This window comes from Mesoplodon mirus, assembly GCF_964341445.2.
Source record: "Mesoplodon mirus genome assembly, chromosome: 1".
Lineage (NCBI taxonomy): Eukaryota > Metazoa > Chordata > Mammalia > Artiodactyla > Ziphiidae > Mesoplodon > Mesoplodon mirus.
The window spans coordinates 14,073,219-14,088,202 of NC_138976.1; the positions used below are offsets into that span (position 1 = coordinate 14,073,219).

At 46.2% G+C, this 14,984-nt stretch overlaps 1 protein-coding gene across 4 annotated transcripts in view; it reads left to right on the top strand.

Annotated features, from left to right (window-relative positions):
- Positions 1–3,880: 3,880 nt before the first annotated feature.
- CDK5RAP2 (CDK5 regulatory subunit associated protein 2) overlaps positions 3,881–14,984 on the top strand; it is a 183,996-nt gene continuing 172,892 nt past the window's right edge. For all 4 annotated transcript variants that reach the window (XM_082619449.1, XM_082619448.1, XM_082619451.1 and 1 more), the window contains exons 1-2: positions 3,881–4,018; positions 13,043–13,110. In XM_082619449.1, the coding sequence (XP_082475575.1) occupies positions 3,960–4,018; positions 13,043–13,110 (127 nt within the window). In that variant the 5' untranslated portion in view covers positions 3,881–3,959. The remainder of the gene's footprint in view (positions 4,019–13,042; positions 13,111–14,984) is intronic.

A 14,984-nucleotide genomic window follows, 5' to 3' on the forward strand; every position in this document is an offset into this window, starting at 1 on the left:
CAACCGCAGTTTTATCACGAGGTAACACCACACGAACCCCAAATTAGGAACATTCTATCAAATAACTGGCAAGAACTTTTCTGAAGTGTCAACATGATGAAAGGCATGGACAGAGGAATTGCCACAGGTTGGAGGGGGGTGAGGAGACGTAACAGCTAAATGCAATGTCAAATCCTGGATTGGATCCTGAGCCAGAAAAATGGCATTAATGGGAAAATTGATTAAATTTTAAAATGTCTGTAGTGAATCGTATCCTATCACTGTAACTTCTTATTTTTGACAATTGTGCTATGGTTATGTATTGGGTTGGCCAAAACGTTCATTCGGGTTTTTCTATACGATGTCATGGAAAAATCCGAACGAACTTTTTGGCCAATCCTAAAATGTTAGTTATTTAGGAAGCTGGGTGAAGGCTATACAAGGAAATCTTTGCACACTTTTGCAACTTTTTTCTAAGCCTAAAATTATTTCTAAACAAAAAGCTAAGGATGAAAGGGAGAAAGGGAGACAGAGAGAAAGGAAGGAAGGAAGTGTGGCCTTGGGCAAATCTCTTCCCTTCCCTGAGTCTTGTTTCCTGACCCGAAGAGCAGGGCAGTCATCCCAATCTACTTCACAGTGTTCTAAGGATAAAATGAAATAGTGCAAAGTAGCAGTGTGTATGTATTGATGCTATAAAAAGTTATTCTTGCTGTTAGTAATGGCAGCTCCTGTGTCTTGAGGGTTCTACCCTAATGAGAAACATCTGGCTGCAAGCGACTTCCTCCCAGCCATTCAGTATGACCTTGCCCAAGGAAATAATAATGCCAGCTTTGTGGCTGGGTGGCTGTCGTCAAGGAGATGGCGCCAGATAGCCCAAACAGCTGGTGGTAGTGACGTCACCTCCAGGCTTGGCAGAAAGAAAGGCCATGGTGAGACAGAGACAGGGCAAAGGGCTTCGTCCCTGACCATGAAAACAGGAAAACAACTTCCCAAATAGCCCATCTTTTGTGCAATTGATTCTATTTTCAGTTCCCAGGTTCACTAAAATGTTTAGCACACAAGCCAGGAATATGGCCATTCACCGAATGGGCAATGGATTAATCATAAGGAGAATTCCTCCCCGGCTCTTTCTTCTTTATAGATTCCAAAGTATCTAATGTAACCGAGTGAGCTCAGCATTGTCTGTCCCATTTTACACAGGAAAAACCAAGGAGGAGCAAGGGGAAGAGACGCCAGGTCCCAGGATAAGTTGGAGGACTTTCCAAAGTCAGAATCCAGGCGCCCAGACTTCCAGTCCTGAAATTATATTACCCACACTCAGATGCATCTCATGGCCACCTTGAAGCACATGTCCAAGGAGTAGAGTCTGGTGAACACATCCCTGAAATACCGTTGTCTGAACGTAGACCTCACCTCTTCATCCTAAATTCTAAAGTGGAGAAAAACAAATAGAGAAGACAGGCTTCCTGAAACAATTAGGGTTTTGGGGTTCAGAGGGACCTGGGCTCAAATCCCAGCTCTGCCACTTAGCAGCAGGGAGACCATAAATTATTTTTACCTCTTTCAGCCTCAGTCTTCTCATCTGTAAGAGAAATGGGGATAACAGTAACACCTATGCTGAGGGTGGTTGTGAGGGTTAGATGCGGTGGTGCCTGTGATAGTACCCGGTACAAGTGTCATGTAAGGAATGTCAAACTGTGCACATCCTCTTCCTTGTGTCCTTTCTCAAGAGCTTTCATCTGCTGGATGGAAAGTTAGTTCCTTCATCTGGGAAGTGATGATGTGTAACTCAGATTCCCTCACCAGAATAGAGCTGGTTGTGCGTTAGTAGCTTTGAAATCAACACAAAGAAATCTGCTCCAGAGCTGTGAGGTCCTGAGACACCCATCCAGTCCCACCCTCTCATTTTACAGCTGTGGAAACTGAGGCCCAGAGAAGAGGAGCAGTCTGGCAAAGATCAGAGAGAGTCAGTGGCAGAACCAGGGAAGGAATCCTGACACCACAGCTTCCCTGCTTTTGGACACACTCATCTCACTGGTTGAACTTAGCGTTGGCAAGGACTGTTGGTTCCAGGGATTCAGGGACTTCCCCTTCCCTGTGTGCCAGCTGGTTCCTGCCCACTCTCTTTCAGGCTGTTATTTTATTGCTGATTCTGGGGCTGGTTGAAGATCTGGGAATGGAAGAGGGACCATGCAGGACCATGAGCCTTGTAGCCTTCACTAAAGGTGTGTGTGTGTGTGTGTGTGTGTGTGTGTGTGTATGAGAGAGAGAGAGAGAGAGAGAGAGAGAGAGAGAGAGAGAGAGAGAGAGATGGGATTACCATTGACTGAGCTACTAAAGGTATCTTAGGTCATCTCCACATTGTCATAAAAACCTTGCAGGATAATATGCAAACTATTATATATAGAATGGATAAACAACAAGGTCCTACTGTATAGCACTGGGAACTATAATATTCTGTAATAAACTATATGGAAAAGAATATGAAAAAGAATGTATATATGTATATACATGTAACTGAATCACTTTGCTGTACAGCAGAAACTAACACAACATTGTAAATCAATAATTCTTCAATAAAATGGATTAAAAAAAAACCTTGCAGGATGGGTATTAGCCCTATTTTCCAGGTTGATTGAATCATTCACTCAACATATATATTTAAACACCTGCTGGGTGGCAAGCACAGTGCTAAGTGTTGGGGATATAGCCGTGAACAATTCAGAACACAGACTTTGCCCTCACCGAGCTTCCAGTCTACTGCAAAAGGGATACAGTTAAAAAAATTATATATGGAAGTATAGAACTGCAAAATGTGGTAAGCGCCACAGAGGAAAAACACAGATGGCTAAGAATACAAGAAAGGGCTTGATGTAGATTAGAGGATTAAAGAAGGCCTCTTTTGGAAAGAACGAGGAAACTGAGGCTGACGGAGGACAGGTACATCCACCCAGTCACTCATCTTTTCAAGTTACGTTCAGGCAGGACTGAGAACAGTCCTGACAGTCTGCAGAGAAAGGGTAGCAACACTGAGTGAAGAGAGGAAGGTCGATTTCACTGGCCAAGCTCTGCCAAATTACCTAGGTGTTTGGTGATTGCTATTTGCTTTAAGAAAGGCAGCCAGGGTTATGCAGAGAGCTCGGATATAGTTGGCAGGAACCACGGGTCTGGTTCCAGTTGACCGACTTATGGTACATGACCTTCGGTGAGACTTTCCTCTCTCTTGGGCTCAGTTTACTGATCTCAGGTGCATTTGGGCCCTAACGGTAATAAAGGTTCACCAGGTGAGAGACTGGAGAGGGAGAGTCCCTGACCACTAGGCTCATAGGGATGAGCTTCTTCGTTTCAAACTAAGTGTGCAAATTACTGCTTGAGTCAGGATTCTGTAGGTAGGATTTTTCTAAAGCGAGGCAGCACCGGATTACCTGAGTTTCAACTCAAGGCGGAAGCCTTTGGGATGCCCAGACCCTAAGGTTCGGAGTCATTATTCTAGAAAAGTACACACGTGGTTAGGAACTCCGCGGGTCGCAAGAAGTTCTGGATTCCCATCTCCCGCTTAAATTAACGGCCCAAGGCCGATTCAGCCCTCAACAAAGATGGCACCTGCCCTGGCCTCGGCCCTAGTGCCCTCACTAAAAATGGCATCCTGCCTCTCTTTCCTTAAGTCTTGCTGGCGCAAGCGCTGACCCCCCGCCAACCTGCCATTAGTTAAGATGGCGCCCGCCCGCGCTGCCCGGCCCGGCCTCGGCTTCACAGCGCGCGTCTCGGTGACCCCGCCTCGTTTCCGTAGGAAGAAGCGCCGGGAAAGATGGCAGCGGCTGCGGTTTGAATTCCAGCGGCGCCGCCGGAGTCCGAACGAGACCTGGGTTGGAGGGGGCGGGGACCTGGGGAGCCGGGCGGGTCACGACCGGGGGCGGCGGGGGGGAGGGAAACCAGTGGCGACGCCGCCAGACACCAACGCCACCACCTCCTCTGTGTCCATGATGGACTCGGTGTTGGAAGAGGACGTCACTCTCCCCGGGATACGCAGCGGCTGCAGGTGCGGCCCGGCCTTTGGGGGTTCGCGGTAACCAGGCCGGGGTTCCCGCTGATGGGGGTTTGCTCCATCCGAGACTTGGGGTTTGCTGTTTGGGTGTTTGAGGGTTCTGGGCAGTATGTGGGATGGGTTTCTTGTGTTGGGGGGAATCTCTTTGGGGACCCGCCCACTGATACTGAGTGTAGGTGGTTGGGCGGTCCCGACCTGCCCCACGCCCGCCTCTCGCATTTCGGGACATACTTTGAAGAGGAGGTGAGGGACAGGTAAAGGGTTCTCTGAAAAGGTGGGAGATGGGGACCTCTTGGAGTGTGCAATTAGTGGGGGCTGGTTGAGGGGCGGGGACCTTGAGGGTACTTGATGGTTCATGCTGGTTTGGGGATTTGCTTTCATTATGGGGAGTGCAGTTGGTCTGTACAGACTTTGCCTATGGGGTCACACAGTGGCCACCAAGACTCGGGCCATGGAGTGCAGTGGTTAGGAACCTTGGCTGGAGTTGAACAGAACTGGATTCAAATCCAGCCCTTTAAACTAACTAGCTCTATGCTCTTGATAAAATGGTTTAATCTACTTTCCCATCTGTAAAAGGAGGCTGTTAGTAATATCCACCCAACAGAGTTGGGGTGAGGATCAAAAGAGAAGATGCCCAGCCAGCAATTTGCTTGGCAGGAGTAGTGCCTGGCATATAATCAGTGCTTAAAAAATGATTCGGGGGACTTCCCTGGCGGCCCAGTGGTTAAGACTCGATGACACCAATGCAGGGGGTGCGGGTTCGATCCTTGGTGGGAGTACTAAGATTCCACATGCCACGGGGCGAGGCCAAAAGATAAAAAAAGAGAAAAGAGATTCGGTGTTATCATCATCATCATCATCATCAACAGTAATACAAATTGGGGAATAGTGTCTGAGAGTGGCCTCCCAATGCACCTGTCCCAAGAGGCAGTTGGAGTCCGCATTGCTGGTGCGGCAGGGGTCTCTCCTGGTAGGATGGCCTGACGAAGCCCTGCACTGCTGCAGGGTTGGGGCCCTTTGGTTGTCCTGGGCTCCTGGTTGGTGAGAGAGTAGAAGGTCTCAGAGGTGATCCCTAACTGAGAATCTGCAGTGTTTATCCAGCTCTGCTAGGGCCAGGCTGCTGCTTTTAGTCAACAGATCCTAACTGAAACAGTGACATGTTATTTGTTGTGCAAATCTGGACGGTTTTAAGAGTAAAATGGGCACAATTAATTTATGCCTGAGCAGCAGGCATAAACAGGTCCTGTCTTGGGCAAACCTTGGACAAATGGTTACTCTGTTTATTGAGGACCTACTAGTTATCAGGCACAGAGCAAGGCCCTTTGCAGCTCCTGCTAATTGGATCCTAAGGTAGGATCGTCATGTCCCTTTCTCTTCATCTGCCTGCCACTGCCCCAGTATATTGCAGTATGACCTCTCATCTGGATTGTCCTGGTTTCCTGCACACCTCTGATAGCCTTTTATACTACAGCTTCAAAGCTCTTTTTAAAATATAAATCTGATTGTCACAGTCTGCTGTTTTACATGTTTAATGCTTTTCATTGCTGTTAAGGTAAAGTCCATTATTATTCTCTCAGACAGCTTTTCACATCTCAGCACCAGTTGGCCAAGCACTTGGGTTTTGGGACCTAGACCTAACTGGGTTTCAATCCAATTCTTCCACTTAACAATCCTCTGACCTTGGGCAAGTCACCCCCTGTGAGCCTCAGTTTTCATTCTGTAACATGGGTGAGTCTAAAAGGGTTTAGTGTAATGTCTGACCCAGAGTAGCAGCTCAACAGAGCATCAGATATTCTCCTTTCCCTCCTCTCCCTGCCTTTGCTGGTGATCCTGGTGCTGCGTACGTTCCTGGTAACTAATCTCTTACTCACCTGCTTCATACCCTCCCTGGCTCCTCTCTGCCCTCAGGATGAAGTTCTTTAATATGGCTTCTGAGCTCTTTATACTCTGGCGCATCTACCTCACTAACCTCCTGTCCTCCCTCTTCCTTCCCTGTCTCCTCCCCATGCCCGTCACTCTTGCTGGCTGCCAAACTGTTATGAATGATCTGCCTTGTTCTTTCTTACAGCTGGGCCTGTGCACTCGCTGTCCCTGCGGGCTGGATTGCCTTCCCTCCTCCTCCCCCGCCCTTTGCCTTATTATTTTTCAGGTCTCAGTTTAGATGGTATTGCCAGGAAGTCTTCACTGATATCCCCCTATCCCCACCTGGGTCCTCTGTTCTCTAGTCCCCCCATCACTGACCTGTTCACAGCCCTCATTGACTTCACTGAATTTTCTTGGTTTTTTTGGCCACACTACGCGGCATGCAGGATCTTAGTTCCCCGACCAGGGATCGAACCCACACCTCCTGCAATGGAAGCTCAGAGTCTTAACCACTGGGCTGCCAGGGAAGTCCCATGACTTCACTGAATTTTATTAACTAGTGTGGTCCAGTCAGCATATAATTTGAGCCACGTATGTAATTTAAAACTTTCTAATAACCGCATTAAAAAAGTAAAAAGAGACTGGTGAAATTAATGTTAATAATGTTTATTTAACCCAATATTTCCATATATTATCATTCTAACTTGTGAAAAAAATTATTAATGAGATATTTTACCTTCTTTTTGATCTTACTAAGTCTTTGAAGTCCAGTATGTGTTTTACACTTACAGCCTTTCTCAACTTGAATGAGCCACATTTCAGGTGCTCAGTAAGGTCCAGGTGGCTGGTGGCTCCTGTTCTGGCCACTGCAGGTATGACTGTTAACTTGTCTGTCTCCCAGATTAGAGTCTGACCTACGTGAGAGCAGGGGCTGCATGTTGATCATCTTTGTAACCCGACTTCCTAATGTGGTATCTGGTTCATAGTAGGGGCTCAGTAACCATTTGTTAAATCACTGAATAAATAATGATCTGGTGGGGGGACAGTTTTATCCCCCTTTTACAGGTGAGGACACTGAGGTTCAGAGAGGTGAAATGAATGGTCTGGGATCCCATAAAAAGTACATGATCGAGCCAGGATTTGAATCCAGGCCTACAGACTCCAAAGCCTGGCTATCAGTACCATGTCTTGCCTTCCAGCCAGTTCTCTGAACCAATTCTGAGAGGATTCTGGGAGGATTTTTTGGAGCTGCCGGTGCTTGAACTGGCCGTCAAAGAGTGGCAGAAATGTCCTGAGAGAGTCACCTTCTCTGTCAGGTGGTCACAGTGGATGAGAAAAATCCCTGCAGTAAAATCTCTTTTTATGCTAACATGAGTACTCTTCTGCTTGCTAACATCCAAGCCCCAGTTTTAGAGACTAGACCAGAGTCCAGTTTGTCCTTGGACTTCTGTTAAATTAGGTCAGTGTGTGTTATTCTCTCCAAACCTGATCACCTGTGGGTGCCCCAAGAGCTCTGGCCCCTGGAGCCTCGCCTGAGCCAAGGCCCTTCATTAGGTCCTGCCTGATGGTGTTGAAAGGACCTGCGCTTTGTACGCAGGATGTCTGCGTCTGCATCCTGCCTCAGCCAGTCACTAGCTGCGCTGTTTGAGTAATTCGCTTAACCCTCCTAATCCTCAGTTTCTCTTCAGTGATAATATCTGTTTTGTTGGGTGACTTTGTGGATGAAGCAAGATTGTATGTATTAAGTACCTAGCACCGACTGGGGAGTACATTAAATGTTGGCTGTTTTTGTTTTACCGTTAACCATGTTGTACTGTTTCCCGGACAAAGTCCTCTGTGCCCACACCCCTGGGTTCACCCGTTTGTTTTCATGCCCAGGATTCTGCCTCTCCCTGTGAGCTTCCTAAGGCCTGGCCCAGGCTTGTACATCTGTGGGTTCCTCAAGTACATGGCCATTAAGTGCTTGCTGCCCAGTTAGGGGCAGACCAAAAAGACATGTTTCTTATAGCTTTGTACACAGTTTGTTCTTTCTCAGGCAAAGAGTGCCTTTATGGATTTTGTAGAAGGAGGTTGAGAAAGAGGATGGTGGAATGAAATTTCTGGTGAAGGCTTGAAAGCTTAATCTAAGGCCGACCTTGGACCAGAGGTACCCCTAGGCTGTGAGGTTTGAGGAGGTGCTCTCCGTTGCCAGTGTTAGCTCAGTCAGGGCAGGGAGCACGTCTGGCTTCTTCCCCACTGTATCTGCCCTAGAACTGTGTCTGGCACATGGTACAAGCTCAACAAATATTTGTTGAATAAATCAATTTTGTTCAGTCTCCGTTTGAAAAGATAAATACTGTGAATATAAGCTCCATATTTAGTAGTAAAATGCTGCTTTGTAATCACTGTGTGAAAAAGTGCACAACAGAGTGTCAACTGGTACAGTCTTCGTGGAACACAGTTTGGCGTTAAAAATGTGCCTTGTGTTTTTTTTTTTAGCAGCTTTTTAAACAGATATAAATCTGATTTATATGCCGTAAAGTTCACCCATTTGAAATATACTATTCAATGTTTTTTTTTTTAGTATATTTACAGAGTTGTGCAGTCTTCACCATAATCTTAATTTTAGAACATTTTCATCATCCAAAAAAGAAACCCTGTGCCCATTAACATTCACTCCCTGTCTTAGCTTGGGCTGCTGTAACAAAAAAACTGTAGACTGGGTGACTTATAGACAACAGAAGTTTATTTCTCACAGTTCTAGAGACTGGAAGTCCAAGATCAGGGCGCCAGCATGGTCAGGTTCTAGTGAGGACCCTGTTCCGGGTTGCAGACTACCTATTGATACTTCTCATTGTATCCTCACATGGTGGAGAACAGAGAGAGGAAGCAAGAGCTCTGGGAACCCTTAAGGGCACTAATCCCATTCCCAAGGGTTCCACCCTCATTACCTCATCTAGACTTAACTCCCTCCCAAAGGCCCACCTCCTAATACCATCACTTGGGGGGTGGGTGGGTAGGTAGGGTTTCATCATATGAATTCTGGGGGGCCACAAACATTTAGTCTATAACATTCCACATTTCTCCTCCTTCCCCTCCCCCCAGCCCTAGGCAACCACTATCTACTTTTTGTCTATAGCTTTGCCTATTCCAGACATTTCATATAAATTGGATTTTACTATATGTGGTCTTTAGTGAGGTTCATCCATGTGGTAACATGTATTAGTACTTCATGCTTTTCTGTGCCTGAATAGTATTCCATTATATACATGTATTGATGCCATATTTTGTTTATTCATTCATTGGTTGATGACATTTGGGTTGTTTCTGCTTTTTTGGCAGTTACGAATAACGTTGCTATAAACATTTGTGTACAAGTTTTTGTGTGGACATAAATTTTTGTTTCTCTGGGAGTAGGGTTGCTGGGTCATATGGTAACTCTGTATGTTTAACTTTCTGAGGAACTGCCCAACTCTCTTCCAAAGTGGCTGCACCATCTTACATGCTCACCAGCAGTATATGAAGGTTCTTATTTCTCCATTGCCGTGTCAACACTTGTTATTGTTTGTCTTTGCTTATAGCTATCCTTGGGGATGTGACAGGGTACCTCACTGTGGTATTGATTTGCATTTCCCTAAGGACTAATGATGTTGAACATTTTTTCATGTGCTTATTAGCCTTTTGTATGTTTTCAAATCCTTTGCCCATTAAAAAAATGTGAATGTGTTTAGACTCAGCAATTCCACTTCTTGCTATCTATCTGACTAGAGAAATCCTCACACATGTGCACAATGAGACCTGTATAAGGAGATCCAGCATTGTTTGTAAAAGGAACAATTTAGAAACATTGAATTACCATCAGGAGACCTGGTAAATACACATCCTTTCACAAGTGTCTTTCAGACTGTGACCCATTGGCAATTCATGAAACTGAATGTAGTAGGTTGCAACCAGAATTAAAAAAAAAAAATTGAGTAGAACAGAATTTCAAGAATTTCAAGAATGAAGGGTAATATATTTCCTTCTGTGGGTTGGGGTCAATAAAATTTGCAAACACTGCTGTACAATGCTCTGTAGGAGTTAAAAACACTGAGGTAGATCTGTTTGTACTGTCATGAAGACATCTTTAGGACACATTAGTGAAGAAACGATGCTGCATATACAATTACAAACATAGGGAAAGGTTTGGAATGTCTTGCTGACAAGCGTGGTTACCTCTTAGGAGGAGACCAAGATGGGAGTGAGTAGTCAAGGAGAACTTGAAGCTTGTCTGTCTAGTTTGTATTTATATATATTTTTCTCTCATTAAGAATACATGACATAGAGTGAAAAACAAGTTGTTGAAAGACAGACAAGACTGTACTTGGTGTAGTTGTTTTCTGAATGTGATGTCCAGTCCGTCCATGGCTCTCATAACACTTTGTCCATGAAACGTTCCATCCTCGCTGGGCCTTGCGTGGATGGACAGTTGTTGGCTGCCATGTACAGACTCAGGAGATCGCCCCTTTTGGGTGGTGGTGGAGCGAGCTAGGAGGATGAAGTGGTTGGTGAAGCACAGGTGAGCGTTCGTTCATTTACCCGACACATAGTGGACAGGAAGCAGACTCTGGAAGGCCCTGCCTTGATTCATGGGGACCTCACCATAGCCCCTTGAGGAAGGCGCTGGCGGGGGCCAGGCTGGTGTAGAGGCTAAGAGCATGGGCTTTCAAATCAGGCCAGCTCGGTCTTTCAGTTTATTAACTTTCCTGGGCCTCCCTTTTCCTCATTAAAAAAAAATGGCAACATCTAAAAACTACCACCTACCACTGAAGGGCTGCGGTGGGGAGTAGGCGGGAGGCTGCCTGTCCCTGAGCGTGGTGTCTCTTCAGTGCGGTGCCCCTGCAGGGTGGTGGTTACGCTTATGCTGTGTTTTGCATGCGAGGAAACTGGCCCTGACTATGTGCCCCATTGAGTAGGAGCTTTGGGCAGCCCGGATGCTGGTTAGCGAGTGGCAAGGACACAGAGACACCTGGATTTTGGTCTCAGCTTTACTACAACTGCTTGTGATTTTGAGCAAATATGTTCCTTCCCTTTCTGGGCCTTAGTCTCCCCCATCCATACCATGACAAAATCATGTCTAAACCCTTTTCCTTTGCTTGCCTAGTTTTGACTTCGGGTGGGGCCCCATGAAGCCCCAATTTTAGTTCTCAGGCCTAGAGTGAATGATCAGAATGGGATACGAAAAGGTGAATTGTTAAAGGTGGAGCTGTGGCTGGAACTGACTGAGACTGCACATGACAGAGGTTCATGGCATTTAAAAAGTGGGCAGGTAAAGCCCAAATGGAAATTTGGCAGGAGCCAGGCCAGAATTGCTGCATTAAATAGTGGTTTCTTCTGAGTTGCGGTGTCAAATGTCATTTTTCAAACTTTGCTGTTTGCCTGTTGGAAATTTGCCTAAGACCAAATTCTTTGGCTTTGCCTGCCACGTGGTTTTCAACAGTGATTGATCTTGGCTTGAGTAACTGATGGGCCATTTCCTCCAATAGTAGTAAATTAATAGCTGTGGTGGAGAGAACCCCAAACTTGTGAATGTAGAGACCAGACTGTAGGCTAAGCTTGACCAATAACCTGGTGTGTGATCTTGGGCCACTGGGCCACCATCTGGAAAGGGTGGTGATCGAACTTGATTTTAATTTTTACAATTCAGTTTAGAAAATGGAGTTTGTCCTTCTAGTGATACTTATTGGAGGAAATTGAGAATTGTAGAAAATTAAAAAGGAGGAAAATATCTCTCATTTCCCTGCAAATTATGATTTTTAATATTTCAGTTGTCTTGTTATATATATTTAAAGCCCACCTAGTTTCCAAGAAGGATTTGAGGTGTCTTTAGTGTACATGTATTTTTTGTTTTCTATAATTGAAGGAGTATTCTACTTAGTTTTTTTTTTTTTTCCAGTTATCCTCATAGCAGACACTTTTAATGTAATCATTTTCTTGATGTTGGAATTTTACGACATCCAGTTTTTGGCTTGGTTCTGATCTTGAAGGTTCATTCCAACTCCAAAGTTTGGTTATCAGGCAAAATTGTCCTAGGAACAGAATGGATCTGAATTTAGAGGCATGGAAAGAGCAAATTGCCAAGAAGTCAAGCTGCGGTTCCATCAACTCCTAGTTTACAGCTTGGGACAGGGAAGCATTATTGGGGGTTAGACGTAAAAGGCTCGGATTCTGGACTTGGTTCTCTACTTAACTGCCATGAGACTGAGTAGACTGCTGAAATTATCTGGGCTTTAACACCTTCCTTTGAGAAATGCGTAGACCCTCAGGGAATTGGGCAGTTCTCATGATGGTAAATCTTTTCTAAGTTATAGAGCATTGTATGTTTCAAGGTGACAGGGGTGTTTTGCTCCCATTTGTGGGATACTCACAATATGCCAGGTACTTGCTGGACACTTGTTGTCTTATTTAATTGCCAGTTACTGTATCAAGTAGCTGCCGTTCTCCTTTTACAGATGAAGGAAGCGAGGTTGGGAAAGGTATGTGGCAGAGCTTAGAACAGAATCCAGGGAGGTGTGTTTTGTGTTGAACCACACCTCCTATTATGGTTTAGTTTTCTGTCAGTGTCTCCAGATCCTCACTGAACCTATTTTTATAATTCAACCAGTAAAACTTCTTGAATCAGTGAATTTTGCATTTTTGTTTGATATTCCTAAAGCATCCGAATTGGTGCCTGATTCTTGGAAGCTTAATTTTTGGTTGTGATAGGCATTTCAATAATGGTAATAATAGTAATGACACAAACACCGCTAGATGCCATTTAACGAGCACTTACTGTGGGCTGAGTGTTTATATATTGATACATTAACTCATTTAATCTTTACAGGTAGAAGGTGGTATCCCCATGTAACGAATTAACAAAGTAAGACTCAGGAACGTCAGTAGCTTATATTTGGCATGGTGCCTCTGCACCTAGCCCGTCTATGGCCCACAGAACCCTTGACATGTGAATGAATGACTGACCTTACTTAGCTGTTAAGTGTTAGAGCCAGACCTCCGCCCCAAAGCCTGAGTTCTTAACCTCTGCACTGCATGCCTCACAGGTAGCTGGCTGGCTGTGACCTGATGACGGACAGTCCGTCTGATAGTCTCTGCTGTTCAAACACTGACTCTTCTTTTATCATACGTGTTCTCTCCTAGTGGCCTTGTTCCCAATGTACCAGATGACCTGGATGACATCGGCCCCATTGCTGGTTTGGGAAATGGTGGTAAGTACACAAAGTAAGAACAAGGGAAGTAGACGCGAGGCCACGAGGGCCTTCAGGCCTTGAGCCTGGGCCTGAGCTTGGATGGTTCCAGGGCCCAGAGCTAGCCTGGCATGGCTTGGTGCTCCCAGGAGGTACACAGTATTTTGTATACATATTGACCTGCTACTTAGTCCTTTCATAAACACTGGACTAGAGGAATTGATGTCCTTTGGGCCATATTTCATGAGTTTCATTTCTTGCTACCACGCTTATAGGGGTTCAGCCGGTGTTTGCTGAACTGAATGACCAGTGGAGGCTGGATGCTGAACTGGTGACTCGGTCAGGTTCGGAGGATCTGTTGGTCCCTGCTACCGAGTGGCTGGAGGCCCCTGAGGGCTGCTGTCCAAACTTCAGTGTGCAAAGGCCTTCCTGGCAGGCTACTGGATTCCAGTTGCCCGCTGAGGCCCAGCATTCCTACACGGGCCTGCCCTTGGGAGACAAATAGTTGGTTAGACCACAGGAGACAGCGCTGAGGAAATAAGCAGTCTGCTGTGTTGAAGCTGGACCATGAGGAGACTTTCTGTTTTGCAGTTTGGGTTTTGCTAAGCGTTCTTCATAATTTTTGTTTCTGAAAAAAGTGGATACTATCATAAGTGTCTGTGGGAAGTGCTGATAATTTGCCACGTTGGAAAATCTTAGAGATATTTTGACTTGTTCCCTGCCCCCCCCCCCCCCAAATATGTGCAAAAGGAAGAAGGTTTTAGAGCAGACGACGTAAGTTTCACAAGGTTTATTTCTGGAGACTCTTTTAACTTACAGGCCACCCTCAGGTTTTTCTTTAGAACCTATTAACTTTTACTTTAAACATACAATCCAGCAGTCCTGGTTTCTCTTTTTCCTGCCCAGGCAGTTAGGGGCAGAGAATTGATAGGCCTCCTCCTTAATTCAGCCCATATTATACATCTGCTTCATGCCAGGCTCTGGGCTCAGTGCTGGGATTCCAGTCATGGTTGCGATCAAGCCTAGAAGGCAGACAGCTAAAGAATTATCAGGATAGATCGCACAGTCAGTGTAACGAGCGAAGAAGTGAAAGGAGCTGTGAGGGGGGATGAGAAGGAGATTTACCCTCAGATGAAGGGGGTGGGGTGGGCCGGAGTTTCCCAAGAAGCTGAACTGGAGCCAAGACTTGAAGAATGAGTGGGACCTAGGTGGGGACACAGACACAGTTGACAGAGCACAGCCCGTCTGAGAAACAGGAAGGCAACCTGGGTGCCCTCGGTCTGGCGCACGGGGCTCTGCACAGTTCCCTGCTGCCCGGCTCCTGAGCCGCTTGTCTGCTGAATGCTGAGCGCCACGCCTGCTCCCTCCTCTGGGCCTTTTCCCTCATCTGCCTGCTGCCTGCCTGAGTCTTTATGACTCAGCTCAAGCCCACCGCCTCCTTGGCTCTCCCTAGGCTGCCTTAGGTGTGCTTTCCTCTCTGAACTGTATGTATTTCACTGCATTTCGTTTCATCTATTCCCGTTGGCTACTTAACAAGTACCCAGAATCAGACCCCTTCTCACCCTCCCTCCCTGGTCTAAGCCATCAGGACCTCTGGCCTGGATTCTCCCGGTGTTCTCCTAACTGGTCTCCTTGTTTCTCTCGAAGCGGCTTTTAATCTGTTCTCAGCGAGGCAGGCCGAGGGAGCCTATGGAAACCCAAGTCCCATTACGCTACTCCTGAGCTCAGAATCTTCGGCATCCTGAGAGGCGCCAGTGAGGCCAGACACAGCCCGTCTGCCAGCACCTGGCTCACCCACCTGGCTCACCCACACATGCCCCTTTATTGCTCTCGCATCCATTGGCCTCGTGGCTGGTCCTCAGATCCACTGGGCATCTCCCACCCCAGGCCTTTCC